This window comes from Crocodylus siamensis, chromosome 1, assembly GCF_052110815.1.
Source record: "Crocodylus siamensis isolate JL-2025a chromosome 1, ASM5211081v1, whole genome shotgun sequence".
Taxonomy (NCBI): Eukaryota; Metazoa; Chordata; order Crocodylia; family Crocodylidae; genus Crocodylus; species Crocodylus siamensis.
In genome coordinates, this window is record NC_143395.1 from 82,059,346 (window position 1) to 82,078,077 (window position 18,732).

Sequence of the window (18,732 nt, forward strand, 5' to 3'; positions counted from 1 at the left end):
GCAAGGCTTCCATCTCCTGCTCAAGGGGAGGGAGGCAGCCCATGCCAGGGTTCTGGCCACTCCCTGGCCAGGAGCTCACAGGCTGAGATGGGGAGGCTGTCCTTTGCTGCATGGGACTGTAGCCTGGGTGTACCTTGTAGCTGGACCCCACCCCCTGCTTGAGTGGGAGGCATGGTAACACTGAAGCCAGCGGCTCGCAGGCTAAGGTCAGGAGAGAGGGAGTTTAAAACCCTCCCTGGTCCTGGACCTTAGCCAGGGTCTGCCTGGGGGCAACCCCTCCCTGGTTTTTTCCCTGCTCCCTGCTTGAGTGGAGGAGTGTGTGTGTGGGGTGGTGAGAGTGGGGTGGGGGGTGGTCAGACCCTGTCCAGGCTGGCATACTGAAGTGGAGGGGGATGAGAGGGCTTTAAAACCTCCTCCACCACCTGCAAGGGACCCCAAGCAGCCCCTGCCTGGCTTTTCCCCTGCTCTCTGCTCACGCAGAGGAGCAAGGGGTATGGCCAGATACCAGCCAGCCTGGCAGGCTGAGCTGGAAGGGGAATGGGGGTTTAAATCCCTCTCCCTACACTCTGCCTCAGCCTGCAGGCCAGGCCAGCATCTGGGAAAAGACTTGAAGGGCTGCTCCACCCCCTCCAGGCAGACCCCTAGCAGGGTAAAACACTTGAGGGGCTGTTCCACTCTCTCCAGGCAGACCCTGACTAGAACTTAGAGCCAGGTTTCCTACCCCGAACCCCTTCTCAGCCAGTAAATAGTGATACTGCTCTCGCTAAGGAGCAGAGGGGTGGGACCAACCCTGTTCCGCTTGAGCAGACAGCACAGTCCAGGGCTGCAAGCATCATGGGATGCTGGGGGACTGTGAGTTAATTTGAAACAGGAAGGGGTCTGGGACAGAAGTTCCCTAAACTGGTTTCACCTAAATCAGTTAAGTCTGATACTACATCCAACCAGATTTATCTTAAACCCATTTCAGCCATTTTCTAAGTCATTTAAATATATTTAAATTCTGTTTTGTTACAGGTTTAAACTAGTTTCTGATCACTTAAACTGGTTTATTTGTAACTTTTGTCCCTAGCCATGAAGATGGATATATAGCATTTTTGTTACAAGTTTTGGCCTTCTTTCCCATGCTATACATATAATATAAAGAAGTAAAGGAGAAAGGTATTAACTTTTATGTCAATAGAGCACTTCATAATTCTTCCAAAGAACAGGGTTCTGTACAGTACCAGGTTGGGGTTGCTGTAGGTAGTTACTTAATACTTTGGCGCACTATTGATCGGAAAATGGAAGTTGTGGTTTCTCAATTCCTCTAGGATTTGATCTCATAAATATAGGGATTTTGCAGCTTCATCTGACTTAAAGTGGAAGGGCTGTCTTAGAAGGTGACAAGAGGACAAAAGAGAACCAGGACCTCTGAAAATCAAACCTCTTATTTAAGCGGCTACATTTTACAGATATGCTTGCATAGTGACACTTGATAGATCTAAATCCACTAAATATCAATAAATTATTTTAGTCATCCACATTTGAGAATTTTGGCACATGTCTGCAGTTCCCTGGGAGTAAGTTCTCACAATTGGTACAACTGTACATGGTAAATATCGATCATGGAATATGTTTTCTTCCCTACTGTTTCTGATCATAAATAAGCTATGGATTGCTACTAGCAAACCACTGGAAATGAAATAAACTAGGAGTGTACCAATACAGATTTTGGGGGCTGGTACTGATAGCTGATTTTTATTGGCTGATACTGGTCCACTTTCTGATACAGCTGCATGCAGCTGGTAAGTCAGTTGTGGTGGAAGGGGAGGGGGGCAGATCAATTCCTCCTGTGGTGAGAGATGGAAAGGGGCAAGGGCAGGCACTGCCCAGCTGGGTAGGGTGGGACATGGGATGGAGCTGTGGCTTATCCAGGGGATGCCGAGGCAAGGGAGGTTCCTGTCACTGTGCTTACCCTGAGAGGACATGGGGGAAGCATGTGCCCTGGGTCTGTGTGGGACAGGGCAGGGCAGGCAGGCTGCAGCTGCATGTGGGAGCCAAGACTGTGCTGGGCTCTTCTTGGTGGGTGCTGGGCTGGGGCAGGCAGCTGCAGCACTGGGAGCAGGGCTATGGTGGGGCACTGCAGCGACCCCAAATTTTTCCCTAAGTCCCCCATAGTCCCACCTCTCAGCACTGCTGCCTGGAGCAGCCTCAGCTCTTCCTGGCATGTGGGTGGAGGCAAGGAGTTGCGATGGGGCTGTGGTGGGCAGGTGGCAGCAGCATTCAGAAGGGAGGGACAATGGGGGAGCTATGGCAAAATTTGGGTTGGCTGCAGCCCCCCACCCCATAGTCCCGCTCCTAGCACCACTGCTGCCTGCCCCACCCCAGCCACTACCAAGAAGAGCTTGGTGCAGCCTTGGCTCCAGCCTGCAGCTGCAGCCCACCCACCATGCCCCACACAGACCCAGGGGCACGCGCTCCCCCATGCCCTCCCGGGGTGGGAGCCACCCCCACCAGACAAGTTGTGGCTCTGTCCCATGCCCTGCCCTGCTCTGGCTGGACAGCACCTGTTCCAGACCATGCCCCACTCCCTCCCTCACCATGGGGGTGATGATCTACCCCCCCACACCTCTTCCCTCCCCCCTCCCCTTGTCCACAATGGACTTACCAGCTGCACACAGCTCTCTCAGCTGTCTGCATGCTGTACTGAAGCTGTGTGCATGCATGGGAACTTATCGGCCAAATTATTGGCCACATCAGGCCAATTTCTGATTCAGCCAATTTTCTTTATATCGGTACCAATCCAATATCCAATATTGGATGGATGTATCAGTGCACCTCTGAAATAAACCAATACCTGATATTTATCAATTCTATACTCTTTACTGGAGGGGGTGCAGTAGTGCACCCTTCCAATTTTAACACTGGAAAATGCTGTAAAAAGTTTTAAATAGTATTTATAAGTCTCTAACCTGACATGAAATTGGGGTACAACAGTTTGCAGCAAACACTGTAGCTTCCTAAAACTTCAGAGGGAACTAATAAACATTTTTCCAAGGACAGAATGCCTAAATCTTTACTCTGTAACATAAGAGAAATGGAAAGAAGCTACTTTGGCACCAAGTAATGGGCTTTTTCATGTTTTAAGTATAACTGTAAAAGGAATTAATGTAAATAATACTCATTGCTAATCCAAATATAGCTGTGGTAGCAGCTGGCTGTCATTTTCAAAACTCAAAAAAAAAGCTAAGCGTGGATGTAGAAGCCTGACTTGAGCTACCTGTTTTTTGAAACTTTTGGCCTTAGAGGATGACAGAAGTAACAACAATAAAAAAAAGTAAAAAGAAGAATATCTTAGCAGACAGAACTGCCGACCTTTTTACACTATATGAAAATAATAACCTTAGGGAATTAGAAGAGATCAGTAAGTGTATGGTACAATAAATTCAGACATACTGACTCTTGAACTTCTGCTTGTAAAAGAATTAGATTGCCTTGCATAGGAATGCTCTCAACGCCTTGAACAGGCATTCATTTTTAGAAGTGGAAATTTCTCAGAAATGTTCACTGCTGGAAATCTTGAGCCTGAAGCTGTCCCTCTCTCCTGTTTTCTGTGCCTTTGCCAGACCTGGGTGATTCTAGTCTGGGGAATGCATAGTGAGTTGCTCTCGTCTCCTCCCAGACCGGTTGCAGAGGTAACTTGAGTAGGAGGGCAAAGCCCCTGTCTCCTTCCCAGACTGGTCCAGGGAGGAAGGAGCGTGGAGACAAAGAGTTTCTGGACTCAACTCTTCTCAGCAGAATGAGGGAACATCAAGACAACCCCCTGCACCCCCCAGACCTGCTCCCCAGGAAACGGTCCCTAGGAGCAGGTAGTGGGCAAGGGGCAACTTGCTCTAACTCCTTTCCCATACGCTGTGGGAGGGGAGTGGTGGGGCTTTGTCCAGGACCAAATGAGGAGGGAAGCATTCATTTCTGCAAAAGTATTTTTTTTTTGCAAGGGAAACCTTCCAGGTTAACACCTGGAAGATGTCTATCCCAGCAGGAGCCAGTTTCTCATGGAAGAAATTGAATGAACACTTCATAGAATCATAGAAGTAGGGTCGGAAGGGACCTTATAGATCTTCAAGTTTGAACCCCTGCCAGGGCAGGAGAAAAAACTGGGCTCAAATGACTCCAGCCAGATAGGCATCAAGCCTCCTCTTAAAGACCCCCAAGGTAGGAGCCAGCACCACTTCCCTTGGAAGTTGGTTCCAGATCCTAACTGTCCTAAATGTGAAGTAGCTCTTACGGATGTCTAATCTAAACCTACTCTCCAACAACTTGTGGCCATTATTCCTTGTTATGCCAGGGGGCACAAGGGGAAACAAGGTCTCTCCAAAACACTTCTGGTCATCCCTAGTGAGTTTATGGATGGTCGTCAGGTCCCCCCTTCAGCCTTCTCTTGTGAAGGCTGAACAGGTTCAGGTCCTGCAGTCTCTCATTGTAGGATCTGCCCTGTTGTCCCCAGATCATGCAGGTGGCCCTCCTCTGGACCCTGTCAATGTTGTCCACATCTCTTCTGAAGTGGAGTGCACAGAACTGGACACAGTACTCCAGTTGTGGCCTGATCAGTGTTGCCCTGCTAGAGATGCACCTGTGGATGCACGACAAGGTGCGGTTAGCCCTTCCAACCATGACCTCGTATTGTCGGCCCATGTTCATCTTGGAGTAAATAATGACTCCAAGATCCCTTTTTGCCTCTGTGCTCTCAAGAAGGGAGTTTTCCATCTTATAAGTGTGCTGCTGGTTACTAGTGCGCAAGTGTAGCACCCTGCACTTCTCGGTGTTGAAGCACATCCTGTTTTTGCTAACCCACCCCTGTAACCTATCCAAGTCTTGCTGCAGTCTTTCCCTCCCTACTAGCGTGCTCACCTCACCCCAAATTTTGGTATCATCAGCGAATTTAAACAGGGTGCTCATTCAAATCGCTGATAAAAAGATTGAACAGTGCGGGCCCAAGGACCGAGCCCTGGGGGACTCTGCTGCCCACTTCTCCCCAGGTCACATATGACTCATCCACCACCACCCTCTGAGTATGACCTTTCAGCCAATCTGCAATCCATCTGACTGTGTAGGCATCAGTTAATGAGGATGGGGTGGGAGATGGTGTCAAAGGCCTTGCTGAAGTCCAGAAAGACTACATCCACGGCAACACCTGCATCCAAGGCTTTTGTGACCTGATCATAAAATGCAATCAGGTTGGTCTGACATGACCTGCCCCTAATGAAACTGTGCTGGTTGCCCTTGAACATCACCTCTGAGGCTGGCCAATTGCAGATGTGCTCCATGATGATCTTCTCAAAGAGTTTCCCTAGGATTGAGGTAAGACTGACGGGCCTATAGTTGCCCAGGTCCTCCCTCCTCCCTTTTTTAAAGATGGGGATCACATTGGCTACCTTCCAATCATCTAGCACCTGGCCCGAGCACCACAAGCGCTCATAAAGCCATGCCAAGGGCCCTGCAATAGCCCCTGATAGCTCCCTCAACACCCTGGGGTGGAGAGCATCTGGATTTGAACATGTCCAGCCCCTCCAGAAGCTCTCTAACCTGGTCCTCCCTAACCTGAGGTCTGGAGGCATTCCCCTTGAGTCTGTCTGGCATCACAGTGGGGAAGTCCCGGTCCCTGCACAAGAAAACAGAGGTGAAGAATTGGTTAAAGAGGTCTGCTTTCTCCTCTGGCACAACCATCAGATTGCCCAGAGGATCTTGCAGGGGCCCCACATTTCCTGTGCTTTCTTCATCCTCCCTATATATTTGAAAAAGGACTTTTTGTTATCTTTGATTTTGGATGCAAGTTGTAGCTCCATGTCTGCCTTAGCTTTCCTGACAGCCTCCCTACAGGCCCGAGCAGTATCTTTGAAGATACTACTCTCCTTCCACTGGTTGTACACCACCTTTCTGGCAATCAGGCATTCCCAGACACCCTTGGTGAGCCAGGGAGGTTCTGGGGCACTCTTGTCCCCCTTGTTTTTTGTTGGGATGGTCACCCCTTAGGCCCTGAGTATCATCTCCTTAAGGAACGACCACTCATCTTGGGCACTGAGTTCCCCTGCCCTTGAGAACCCCAGTGCCTGTCCCACTTATCTCCTCAACTTGTTGAAGTTGGCCTCCTTGAGGTCTAGAACTACTACTGCCTTGCTGCAGGCCCTTGACACCCTGTGCTGGATGGTGAATTCCAGCAAGCGATGATCGCTATCACCCAAGTGGTTAAGGACCTGGAGGCCCCTTACCAGGTTGTTGCCTGTGGCCACAACCAGGTCCAACAGAGCATTTCCTTTGGTGGGGCTGCACACCTCCTGAATTAAGCGGAGGTCCTGTATCTCTGCCAGGAACCTCCTGGAACAGTTCGACCTGGCTCAAGATGGTTTCGAGATGGGTAATTTAAATCACCGATGACAACTACATCCCTTGCCTTAAGTGCCTCTGCAAGCTGGCTCAAAAAATCCTGGTCCAGCTCCTCCCCTTGGTTGGGGGGGTCAGTAGTAGACCCCCACTGTCAAATCCCTCTCCCCACAGCCCCCTTGTACCTTGACCCAGAGCACTCCAGCTTGCCCCTCCTCTGACACCATTCTGCTGGCAGAGGATATGTATTGCTTCTTGACACAGAACACCATACCCCCACCTCTCCTATTCTGCCTGTAAAGCCTATAGCCCCTAAGACTAACTGCCCAGTCCTAGGACAAATCCCACCAAGTTTCTGTTAACCCTATTATGTCTGGGTCTGAACTGGCTATTCTGAGGGCAAGTTCCTCCTGCTTATTCCCCATACTATGAGCATTGGTATATAGGCATTTAAGGCCTTTCCTAGCTGCATGTGCCACCCCCCCAACTTGGGAGACTGTTTGGACTCCTGTTTCTTACATGGGTACTCCTAGCATTTGTTACTTGTTTTGCTCAGGTGGTGTCTCCTTGTCTTTCTGTAGCCCCCTCCCCTGGCAATGCTAGTTTAAAGCTTGCCATACAAGATCAGCCAACCTGGAAGAGAAGACACACTTGCCTTTAGGGGAGAGGTGAAGCCTATCCCAGAAAATTTGCTTCTTGTTATCTCACTTACCCCAAGTCACCTCAGCTGGGACTTGAACCCAGATCTCCCACATGGTGGGCAGAAACACTGCCAGCACACAGCCACCACTCGTGGCACTTGTTTGCTTGTAGTTTCTAAGTAGAGAACAGCATTTTTCCTAGTAGAAACATATAATGCCTTTGTGTGGCCTAAGTGGCCTGAAAACTGGTTTAAGGGCATAGGCATAGGATGAAGATAAAAGGCATAAATTGAATTAGGAGTGTTGTCTGGTATGTCAGTGCAAAACCTGGTTTTATTTAACATCTTTGTTAATGACTTGGAAGAGGACGTGAGTTGCATATTCATTAGGTTAAAAAAAATTGTTAATAATACTATGGAGGACAAGTAAATGGAACATACAGAATTAGAAAAAACAGGATAATAGTGCCAGATTCATCTAGAAGAGAAATCAGGTTTTGATATTTTAATGAAACTTCTAATAGGGAAGGACATAAATGGAATGCAATAATACCCCAAAGGTTAAAGTATGACAGCTAGGTACTACGATAATGAGCACTTTAGAAATATCTAATACATATAAAAAAGAACAAGCAGGTGATAAACTGTACATGAACTTGTCATGTATTGGGGTTGAAAAGCTGGTGTGATTTTTTTAGCTGCATACTTGGAAAACGTGCATAATGGAACAGAGAGGTGATGCACTTGATACACTACTTGAGATACTACAACTAGGATAATGCATGCAGTTTTCAGTACCAGAATAAAAGCAATTGGGGGGGAGTTAAAAAAAAAAAAGGAAAATGAAAGAGTATCTACTTATTCATAAAATTACTTATTTTTTCTACTGTGTCTGAGTAGGCACTACATTAAAACATGAAATATTTGTTGATTAAGTCTCAGAGTGATACAAGAGTAAACTCCCTTGACATATAGATACACAGTCAGTAAAGCTCATTTTTAAGGTGAATGTAATAAATGCCCCTCAGGGTCTAGAGGTTTGTATTAAATCAGACTGTTCCTGACAAATATAGTAGGTTCAAAAAGAATATGAAGGAGTTCAAGATGGCTAACATTTTTGTTTAACATTTTTGGGGCAGAAAGTAAAATGTGCCAGCATGTTAACGCTCATTAACACATGCTGAGTGCCCTTCCAGCTTCTCAGAGTGGGCTTTTCATGTCCCAGATGAGTGCACCTGACTGTCTGTTTTTCAGGAAGAGAGTTTTTCTCTTGTTTTTCTTTTCTGGTTGTGAAAAATTTTGCAAGTTCTCAGTTCTGTAGTAACGTAGAGCCGGAAAATCTTTGAAATCTCAGTTTTGGGAGATGGAAAATCTCTTTTCCATCCAAGCTCTAGCTGCCATGTAAAACTTTCCCTTTAATATTTCTCTTATAACACTCAACATGTTTAGAGTTCTGAGAAAATGCTACAAAGGGGCTGGAATGTATTATGTAATTATACATAATAAAGTAGCTTGGTTTGATTTCACTGTGTTTTTCACCTTGAGGGAATTATTTGTTTTCCAGATTCCAATGAACATGTGTTATTAAATCTATTCAATTCTTGAGACTGCTTTAGAATTAAAACACTTGCAGTAAACAAATTGATAGCAGTGGATTCAGTGCCAAGGTTAATCTTCCACTTAAACTTTATTCTTGGGGAATAAAGGCTTTTAGTAGAATGTTGTTATGCTGCATTTAGTTGTGAACAATAGCAGTGTATAAAAATATCTGGTATTATCTGGTGTAATCATTTGAAACTGCTCACCTGGTACAGATCATACTAAGACAGCATAAAGAGAATATATTCCTTGCATTTTAAAGGGATTTATTCAGAATTCTTTAAAAAAAATAATGTGCATTTATAATTGCCACCATTTATAGAAAAAAGTAAGATAGTTTTGGATACTCAAGGTCCTCGTTTAAATGATACAGTTGATAATACTCTAATATTATTAGAGAAAACCAGAATTCTAATGTGTAAATCTTCAATTGCTTATGACTGATTCTAGACATGTTCCTTACTGCTGCAGCAGAAAAGCTGTGGCAGGGCAGCAAGTGGGGGAAGCAGAGTCAGGGGGAAAGTAGGGAGAAATCGGGGGCAGCTGGGGAGAAACAAGGGGTGGAGAGTAAGGTAAGGGGAAAGCGGGGGTGGGGGATATGTAGGGGAAAATGTGGGTGACTGGTGCCACCTTAGTCAGTAACCTGTAGGGGGGGTCCCCCCACGGTCAATCACAGAGCTGGTTCTGGAAGTGGCTGTGGCTGCTTCTGGGAGCACCACACCCCAGCTGGTACTTGCAGGGGGGCGGGGGTGAAGGGGAGACCAGCATGCCTGCCTGCTCCCCCTGCCCCTCGCCTAAGCAGCGAGCATGGCTGGTCAGAGGGTGCACTGGCACTCTCAAGAGGTGCACATGTACTCCTATGCACCCCCTACGCATCACCACTGGGGGAAAAGCAGGAGCAGGCTGCCTGCCCCCTACCCCTTGTACTCCTACCACTTCCCCCCCTCTGCCTGTTCCTCCCCCACTTGCCTCCTTGCCTGTCTCTCCTTCTGCTGATTTCTCTGCTGATCTGGGTGCAGGTGGAGCCCAAGTACAACTCCTGCCCCATGCTGCAGAGAGCAGCTTTGCAGGAGCCTGGCTTTTCAGGGAGCAGATTCCTCCTTTCCTACCTGGCCCCACTCCTCACTCGCCCCTCTCCCCCATGCTCCAGAGGCAGACTCCCCGCACAGCTGCTCTCTAGCATGGAACAGGAGAGGCTTTGGAGCTCCCCCATGCCTGCTACAGCTGAGTCAGACTGCTCCAGCTAGCAGCTGTGAACAGCTGCTCCACCAGGAGCTCAGCTGGCCAGAGACTGCAATAGCAGCATAGTTAGCCCTGTCTGGCTCCCTGGCCGGCAAGGGAGACCGGGGAACCTGAGCCAGGTAGGGACTAAATTCTGCATGCTGCTGATACTATCCCTGGCCCAGCTAGGCTTCCTGCACAGCTGCTTCCCACAGCTCCCAGCTGTGATATTCCATTTGGAGATGAGGCTTTGTTTTCCCCATGATGAATGGGGGAAAATACCTTGTCTTGGAATGGAGTAAATGCAGTATCAAATACATATGAAGTTCTCAGATATCTCTTCTTAGATACCTGTATCTGTACAATTCATTGATTAATGATCTGAGGCTGGAATACAGAGGTATTCAAGAACAGTAGGGATTAACCTAATTGCAGATCAGCATTTGGAGGGAAGAGCAGAGGCAAGACAAAGTCCCCTCTCCTCTGCCTGGTCATTCCCAGACTTCTGTGGTTTCCTCTCTGAGTCCTTCCTCCCTTTCCCTAAGAAACATTCTATTAACATACTATGCCTAATGGCTTTTAACATTTTTTGATTTTTTTTGTGCCCATCGAGTGTCTGAAAATCTGGCTTACAGTGTATCATTTCCCAGAATCCTTTAGGTTACAGAATGGAACATTTTGAGATTTCTTAATAGGAGACTTCAGATGGTGCTTTTTACTATATTTCTCCTTTGCTTTCCCTGTTGGCTTAGGCCTGGGGTTGGCAATCTATGTCACACAGGCCAGACACAGTCTACAGAGTCATTGGATCCTGCCCACAGACATGAAGCTTTAATGGTATTTGGCAGCAGGGCTTCTCTCATGTTGTGGTGAGAGCTTTTCCTGTGCTATGGCAAAGAGAAAGTGCAGTGGCAGAAGCTTAACCTGTGCCACAGTGAAAAGAAGCTGCAGTGGTGGACAAGTTGTAGCACTTACCTACCTGTGATCTGACCTGGGGCGTTCTGGCCCACAGGCTGAAAAGCTTGCCAACTGCTGTTTTAGGCCAGAATCCCAACTCATTTTTTGCACCAAAATGGTATATACCTAGCCATGTAATTGGCATTTTTGGCCAGATTAGTGAAATTTATACACAGTTGACAATCATATTTTTTGGGCAGTGTAGATTTGAAAGCATCTACAACGGTTACTGAGCTTATTCAGTAGGCTACACTTTGGCTAGGCAGGCATGTGGCTCCAGAAGCAAAAAATAATAACAATAGCATGGCCCTATGCACTAGATTGGGTGCTCAGGGAGGCAGGGCCAGCACAAGGCCCAATCTGGGTGAACAGGGGCTGGTGTGGGGCTGATCCTTGCATTCAGGGATAATCTGTAGCCACCCGCACATACCCTGTGATATTTTCCCTGCTTCCTGGTGCCATCTCTCTCTCTCTCTCTCTCAACTGCTAAAGGAGCCAGCTGAGAGCTGAAATAGAGGCAGCAGCAGAAGGAAGTTTGGATGGAATTACTTTTCTCTCCTTTACCTGTTTGGGTTCTCATTGCTTCAGGATTTTGCTGCTTTCCCAGCCAGTGAGGTGACTCCTTGGTGACTTATGTATTTCAACCTACTTCCATGTTGCAATACTTCTTTAGAACCCAACATTGTGAAAGGGTGCTAGAGAGGATATTAAGTGTTGTTCTTTCCAGTTGCTTTTTTTATGCTCACATTTAAACAAAACCAACCCCCCCATTAATACATAGACATAATTCAAGTGTGACGGCAAGAATGATGCAGCTTAAAATTCTGAGTAAAACTGTCCTGGCCATTTTTTGATAATGATTACGAGTAAAGACTCTACACCATAATGAATTAAAGTAAACTAAAAAAACTGAAATTATCTTATGCTTTAAGATAAAATTTAAGGTCTTGACTTCACTGCTTGGTTACTTCTAAGCTTAAGAAGTGATGCAGCAGTGAATCAGAAATGTAAGATGTAATCCTGAACTCCTAAGGCAGAACTCCTACTGACTTCACTGGAACAAGAACTTCAAGGCACTAAATGTCAAAAAATATATGTACTGAACCTTTATCTGCAAATCAATTAAGCCATTATACTTAATTTACTTTGAATCTTCCCCATTAAGTTTTCCAAAGAACATATTTTTGTGCCCTTATGCTGTCTGTGATAAGAAGGGATAAATCCATTTGCAAAAGTGATACTGTATTCTCTGCCAGTGAATTTCCACCCAGCTATTAAGTTATCAGATGTGGTTTAGCTTGGAGAATGAAAGTTTAAATGGAAAATTAAGCACTGAGAGTGACTTCAGAAATTCTGTGCATCATTTTGCCCCTTAATGTCACACTTCACCAGACACACTTTGAAGTGCAGTGAATCATATTTTAAACAAGCAGAGTTTAATATAATGACAGCAGATAATGTAGCAGAGGTGAATAATAAGTGTTAGCAGTCTTAACTTCTCCCTTACAGGATTCTTTCCTAGGTGCCTAGGTACAATTGATGGGCAATTTATAAAGTGCATATGCTGTTTTATAGATTGGAACTTGGGATCCAGCGAGTGGCCTTAATATGACGGAGAATCAGAAAGGAAAACCAGCAAACATCACAGATTCTCTATCCAATCGCTCTTTAATTGTTACCACCATCTTGGTAAGTAATTATATTTGCCTTCCTTTTCCAGAAATACAGATGTACATGAGAGCTGATGGAGAAAGCTGTACTAATTACAACACTAATGAACAGTATGTAATGTCTTTTACAGTTATTTAGCAATTACTGCGTAATGAATGAGCTGCAGTTGTTAATTTTGTCATGGATTTTTATTCTAGTTTAAGTTGACGTAAATTACTGTAATTTTAGTGTTATCTCCCTTAATAATTTGGGTTTGCTTATTATTAGCTAAAATTTTTGAATCTTGGTTAAAAAACAAACCATACATTTTAAAATCATATTTAGGGAAAAAAATAATTCAATTAAATGGACCAGGTTATTGAATTGATGATTCAAACTGGCAATATTGTCACTCATTTTGATAGATAATATTGTAAGACTTAGTTTTTAATCTTCTTCATCATAATTATTTTAATTTTTCTTGTCCTCTTTATAACTTGGCAATCATCTTAACCAAATTGAATTTAAAAATGGGAAACTTCATTTTGACACTTCAGAGTAGACTGAATTTTCATATGTTTGTAGATGTAGATTTAGATGTTAGAATGGACCTTTTTGATAATCCATTTTGGCCCTTGGCACAACTCGGAAGCTGATTTTCACCCAGTTATTATTATATTCAACCCAATAACATCTAGTTGAACTACAGCAAAATATTGAGTTAGATGCATAATATTGATGTAGATATAAAATATCACTAATAGTCTTACTAATGTGTTATACAAGGTAATAAAGCCATCATGATTACATATCTAAACATCATGTTTTTTGCTGCAGATTAACACTGGAAGATCATGTTTACTTATTGCCAAACATGTGTCCCTAAGCACTGCTTTGAATCACACTCTAGTTGGCTACAATCCTTGTTCTTTGCTGTTTGATATAGATCCATGTATTTGTCTATATTTAAAAACTCCTAAAACTCCTATCAGCTTACCTAGTGATTTATCTCCACCAGAGATCAGTCATCTATATTATTTATTACTCAATCATCCTTTAAGTTATGTATAAACTTAATCACTATTTTTTTACATTGTGTTACAGTCTGTATTGACAGTATTCATCTAAGAACTAATTATTGCAAGACCCCAGTAGAACCATCGCCACTAATCTAAGTCTCTCCATTAGCAACTCTGTTTTGAGATCTGTTAGCAAATGTTTAATCCCTTTAATGTAGGTATCATACTGATTTTGTATACTACTCATTTTTTAATTCTGAATCCTGGCTTCAAGAAAGGGTAAACACCATCAGTACAGATGTTAACTCGGGCCACCTATTGGCAGTATCTTTCTACCAGAAGAAACCCTGCTCTTCTGATATAAACTATGGGCATACAAGCATTCACTCAGTTTCTCTGGAGGGAAACAAGTCCCTTCTGGGAAAAAAGCTTCCAGGAAGATCTCCCTTGCAAGAGAAACTCTCTCTGTCTGGTCCAGGAGGGGAATGAAGAAGCAGGGCAATACTTACCTCCCTAGACTAGGGACTGCCAGGTCAGGGGAAGGGACAGGAAGCATTGCCCTGCTGCTCCAGTCCCCTCCTAGACTGGTCCAGGAAGGGAATTGAGCAATGAGGCAAAGTTCTCTTTCCCACTTCCTTCACCAGGGTCCCCAGTTTGAGAACTGAATGGGAGGTTTGCTATGTTGCTCACTCCACTCAGCTCCCAGTCTGAGGAGGTCCCAATAGGGAGGGGGCTTTGTCCCACTGCTCCAGTCCCTTCCCTCTCCCAGGCCAGTCTACAGGAGGTGGATTATTCCCAGACCTGGGTGTCACTAGTCTTTGAAAATGTGGGAAGTCTTTTCCTCCGGCTGCATTACCCACTCCCCACTCCCCCCCTCTCCAGACCCTCCTCTCTCTGAAATGGGAGGACTGGAGCAGCTCCAATCCCCAAGTCTTTCCCAGACCAGGATCATCTAGTTTAAGGAAACCACAGGAGCAGGGAAGAGGGGGTAGTTGCAGACTGAACCCCATACTACTTTCTCTCCCAGAAACATTTCTAGTGGTGAAAATGTCACAGAATTTCCAGAAATGAACAGTTGCTCATTGCCTTGGTCTGAGTTCACTAGCGCTCTGAATTTGTGCAGCCCCATTGATAGCTGGTCACTGACTTCTGTAATCATGCCAGTCCCCTGTGTAGACAAGAGTTCTGTTTTCTTAAGAATAACATTTGGTTGCTAGTTTTGTAGGCATATGTCCCCATCTTTCACTTCCAGATGGAATGCATAATTAAGGGGGGAAAAAAAAGCAAGGACATTCAGATTCCTAGCTGCTCACTTGTAATTGCCACTTTACACCTCAATTACCGTTTGCTGAAGTTCTGGGTAATTGTAATAACTCACATGAACTAAAAGCAAAAGTTATGAGGAAGGTACTCAGAATAATTAAATTTCTCTTCTCCATCTGGTTGGCTATAAAGAGTAGGTGTGGTGCTTTGCTTTTATTATCCCATCCCTTTGTCTTTTATAAATGCATTTGCACTTGGCATGCTATATATTACTGTTTGTATTCTATGGACAGCCAACATGATGAGTTGGAGAAATCACGGTTTTCTTTTTTTCATTTATTGTATTGTACTCCTGAAGTATCAGCTGTACAGACTTTTGTGAGAGGTTGCTTCTCTGGGACAAAGCTTTCAACAATAACAGAAAAGTTAAAATCATGAAGAAAGAATTGGCTTTAAAATAATGGCCTCATGGATCCCATAGAGAGGTTTTGTAGTGCATAGTGTAATAGAAACAAAAATGATTTAGAGGCTTGTGTTTGTTTGTTTGATTTAACCACCATTGCTACTATTTCTGCTGTGCCACCACAGTACTGTCAGGGAAGACTATATATCCCTTGAAGGGCAGTTGGAGTGAAAAAGCATAGTAGGGAATACCATACAGCTGGCATGCCAGATGTATGCCATTGCCGATCCATCTGTAATGCATGCTACATGCCAGCCACTTTACCAGTCCTTCCATGGGTAAACAGACAGTCTGAGACAGAATTAGGGTGTAGCTATATAAATTCATGGATATAGCCCATGGAGATAGTTTTCTCTTCATTCATTCATTTTAACTCCTTTCAAAATATTGCCTAAAAAGAGAATTTAGCTCACTTAGCCTGACCTAGTTATATGGAATTTTCAAGGTTACATCCTGATTTTAATCTTTCAGGCTAATGTTACTGCATTAATGTTTAATTTTAAGAGATTTTGTTTTCTCTCTCCAGACATACTGAACTATGATGTCCTGTTTTTCTTTACACTGCAAGCTTGCAGGTTTAAACTCCTCTTAGCCCAGTTCTTTGCACATCTCTATATTTCCAGAACATACCAATCTGATCAAATTAAAAAAAAAATAACAAAACAGACACATAGTGTAAGCCAGGAAGGGCCATTGTGAAGTTCTAGATTGGCTTTCTGTATAATAGACACGATAAGCTGTTGGGAACTGTAGGAACAAGTGGCTCAGAGGTGGTCCACCAGGTATACTGCTGTGGTACCAAAAGTCTCTGGGTGAGGCCTTCCAAACTTTCCAAAATCCTGGCTTCTCAGCAATGCAGCTCCAGTGTGGAGCTTGCAAACTTCACTTGGATAGAAAGTACTCCTGTTTAGACTACCAACATTCCCAGGTCCCCACATGACTTCTTCACATACTGGAACATCAAATATGCTTCTAGTGCAAAAGGAAAAGAAACCATCAGCTCATAAAACCAAAGTTCTCAACTAAATGACTCTCAGGTTGAAAGTCTCTGATACATTTAAAAAAGATTGAACCAAAACAGCAGCTAAAATTTTCTAAAGAATATTTTTTTGCTTCTGTTTTGTGGAAAACTTTATTTTTGTTTTTGGAACCAAAATGTGTTTTGAAACTTGAGAATTTTGTGTAGAAGAAAAAATCAGATTTCTGCATAGCCCGATAAAACTCTGAGAACTCTTTGCTAAGAACATCTTAAAATCACCTACTAAGCACTACAGAACCTACTAAATCCACTGAATTTGTATGCTTTGTCAATGGACTGGGGCAACTCCCACTTACGCCAGTTTTATACAATTCACTGGCTTTTTTAGAGTTTCTCTTCATTTATGCTGGAGGGAGGGTAAATTCTGTCCTGTGACTGTTAAAGTAATAATAACTAGGCATTTCCATAATTTATCACTATAGGCTGTTCATTTTTTCTAAATACGTAAAGAAAATCTTGCACTTTTCAAACTTTTTGACATTTCGGTTTTCCCTCTAGAAACTGCTGGATGTATTCTTCCTTAACTACAGGTTAACAAATTTTAATTGGAATTTAAGGAAAGATATAAAAACCGTCCAGTGTCAGGCATCCTTGTGGAGCTTGCAAGCACCATTTGGATAGAATTATTTCTAATCAGATTTTTATTTCTCCCATTTCCCCATGTGACTTGCTTCCTCATGACTTTTCTATGGCACAGCTGTCCAACAGACAGCCTGTGAGGCTAGGTACAAAAAGTCAAAAAGCCTGAGGATGAATTGAGTCAGTCTTTGCAGGTTAGTCTAAGCTGCATAGATGAAATTGAAACAGAAGTGAACAGACATTTACCTTTGATTCAGAAAATGCAGCCACATTCCTGCAGTGGCTCAGGCCACAAGTCAGGGGGCATTAGAGCTGTGTGTTCACTTCCTCTTCCTGCTGTCTGTGAGGTCTCTGGAATTTGCAGTCCAGAATTACAAACAGCAGGACTCTGCAGAATTGCTCATCACTTCCTCTTCCTGCTTCCAGGTGCCTCTGGGATTTGTAGACAAGTTGCAGCCAGCTTTTTTCAACAATTTCCTCAGTATTTGTACTCCATTTTCCACCAGAGCATTGGAATGTGGGTATTTAGGACTTAAAGTATTGTGATGGAATCCATATTTGTCTGCAAACTCTTTAAACTCAAGATAATTTAATTGAGGTTCGTTGTTTGTTCTCACAACTTGTGGAATTCCATGTCTAGCAAAAATCAATTTGATGTGAGTTATGAGATGATTTGTTGTTGTGGTTTTGAGCAATGCAATTTCAGCATAGTGAGAATAATAATCCATCACTAATGCATAATTTTTCCCCCATGCATGAATAAGTCAATGCCCACTTGATATCATGGAGCTACAGGCTTCTCCATGGCTATCATGGGCTCTTTTCTTTTCACTGAACTGTACTTTAGGCACATTGTACAAGCCTTATAGCATCTTTTATGTCATTATTTATGTTAAGCCAATATAGATCACCCTTGGCTCTCCTTTTGCATTTTTCAATGCCTAGATGCCCCTAATACATTCTGTTTAACATGTCTTTCTTTAACACTGGTGGAACAACAAGTCATGAGCCTTTGAACAAAAAAACCATTCAGTACCAATAGTTCTTTCTTGAACTGAGAGTACTGTCTAGGTTCATGTTTTCCAGGCCAACCATCACAAATAGCTGTTATTACTTTTTGCAATGTGGTAACCTGAGCAGTAGCTTCTGCAATTAGTGTCCTCATTTTATCTGTGACAAGAATCCCTCTTGTAATTACATTAACATGTACTATGTCTGAGTCTGGAATTCTGTCACTTTCCATTGTGTCATATTCATAGATTCATAGTTTCATAGACATTTGGGCTGGAAGGGATCCCGGATGAACATTGAATCCAGCCCCCTGCCCCAGGGACAGGAAGTCAGCAGGGATCATAGGATCCCAGCAAGATAAGCATCCAAATGTGTCTTGAAGGCATTCAAAGTGGCTGCTTGAACCACCTCCAGCTGCAGTCTATTCTAAACCTTGCGGGCTCGGACAGTGAAGAAGTTCTTTCTTATATCCAGCTTCAACAGGTCACAGTGCATTTGTGACTGTTCGATCTTGTCATCACTTGGGGGGCTCTGGTGAACAGACATTCCCCCAGTTCTTGATGAACAACCCGATAAACTTATAGGTGGCCACCAGATTACCCCTGATCCTGTGTTTTCCAGGCTAAAGAGCCCCATTGCTCTCAACCTGGACAATGTATCTACAATAAGTAGATGTTTTCCTGGTATGTACTGTTTACCTAGATCATACATTTGTAGTTGAAAGGAAAGTTGCTGTATCTGCATGGTATGTGTGATAACCCTTACTTTGCTATAGTTATCAAAGATTAATGATCAGTTTTAGTTAATCACAGGCTTCCCATAGATGAATATATGGCATTTCTTACAGCCATACCGGAGCTAAACTTTCTTTCTCAGCTTGTGCATATAGACAGTCTGACTTAGAGAGTGCCCTAGATGCATGTGTTCCTGT

General features: G+C 43.9%; 1 protein-coding gene across 1 annotated transcript in view; it reads left to right on the plus strand.

The window, feature by feature from the left end:
* The window catches only part of GRIK2 (glutamate ionotropic receptor kainate type subunit 2), a 669,798-nt gene that overhangs the window by 344,241 nt on the left and 306,825 nt on the right, over window positions 1-18,732 (plus strand). The window contains exon 10 of the mRNA XM_090037234.1: window positions 12,353-12,466. Coding sequence (XP_089893360.1) covers window positions 12,353-12,466 — 114 coding nt within the window. The remainder of the gene's footprint in view (window positions 1-12,352; window positions 12,467-18,732) is intronic.